This window comes from Oratosquilla oratoria, chromosome 42 (genome assembly GCF_046742065.1).
Source record: "Oratosquilla oratoria isolate Oo_2021 chromosome 42, ASM4674206v1, whole genome shotgun sequence".
Taxonomy (NCBI): Eukaryota; Metazoa; Arthropoda; class Malacostraca; order Stomatopoda; family Squillidae; genus Oratosquilla; species Oratosquilla oratoria.
In genome coordinates this window covers 43,316,905-43,318,144 of record NC_134818.1, presented here as the reverse complement: position 1 = coordinate 43,318,144, position 1,240 = coordinate 43,316,905, and the positions used below count along the sequence as shown (strand labels likewise).

Here is a 1,240-nt window from a genome sequence, read left to right as displayed (position 1 = left end):
GAACTGGCATCGATCTTAACGTCCAGGAAAGGGAGTTGTCCGTTGACGCTGTTCTCTGTGGTGAAATTTAGGCCAGAAACACGTTGTAAGGTAGTTTTTAGGTCTTCTAACTCCCTTTGGTCCCTTACGAGGACAAAAATATCGTCCACGTACCGAGTATAAATAGAGGCTTACGGGTGGTGCTGAAAACCTCCCTCTCCACCATGCCCACGAAAAAAATAGCAAAGAGGAAACCTAGGGGTGAGCCCATCGCGACACCGTCAATTTGTCTGTAAAGTTGTCCCCTGGGGCAAATTGACGGTGTCGCGATGGGCTCACCTCTAGGTGTCCTCTTTGCTAATTTTTTCATGGGCATGGTGGAGAGGGAGGTTTTCAGCACCACCCGTAAGCCTCCTATTTATACTCGGTACGTGGACGATATTTTTGTCCTCGTAAGGGACCAAAGGGAGTTAGAAGACCTAAAGACTACCTTACAACGTGTTTCTGGCCTAAATTTCACCACAGAGAACAGCGTCAACGGACAACTCCCTTTCCTGGACGTTAAGATCGATGCCAGTTCTCAAAGTTTCAAGACCGGAGTTTACTCCAAACCATCCAACCCTGGTCTTTGCCTAAACGGGAACAGTGAATGCCCATCACGATACCGTAAGTCCACCATAGATGCTTACGTCAGAAGAGCCCTGTCGCACTGCAGTGATTGGAACCGTACCCACGCCGAGCTAGACAGGATCACACAAGTCCTGGTCAACAACGATTTCTCAAACAAAGAGGTACAAAATGTCATCAATACACACCTGGACAGATGGTACAGACCCCCGACCGACAACATTCAAACAGGACATAAGATTACTATATTTTACAAGAACATTATGTCCTCCCATTATAGAGCAGACGAGGACGCCATCAGGAAGATCATCGGAAAAAACGTCAGACCCTCCAACAGTGACGACAAAATCCACCTAAACATTTGGTACCATAATAGGAAAACGTCCCACCTCCTCCTTAAGAAGCCCTAGGCAGCAAATCCCGGTATTCCAACGTGGCCACCTTGTGTACGAATACACATGTAAAAAAGGGAACTGTGAAACCCTAATGAAAAGTACATAGGGTCGACTACAACAAAGCTCTCAAGACGCCTCACCCTTCACCTCTCTAATGGAGCCATAAAACAACATCACATTGACACACATCAATCCCCAGTCACAAGGAAGGATCTGGAAGAAGGAACCATCATACTACA

General features: G+C 46.8%; 1 protein-coding gene across 1 annotated transcript in view; it reads left to right on the top strand.

Moving 5' to 3' along the window:
* Positions 1 to 308: 308 nt before the first annotated feature.
* Positions 309 to 1,240, top strand: part of LOC143021666 (uncharacterized) — a 2,275-nt gene continuing 1,343 nt past the window's right edge. The window contains exon 1 of the mRNA XM_076179276.1: positions 309 to 871. Coding sequence (XP_076035391.1) covers positions 309 to 871 — 563 coding nt within the window. The remainder of the gene's footprint in view (positions 872 to 1,240) is intronic.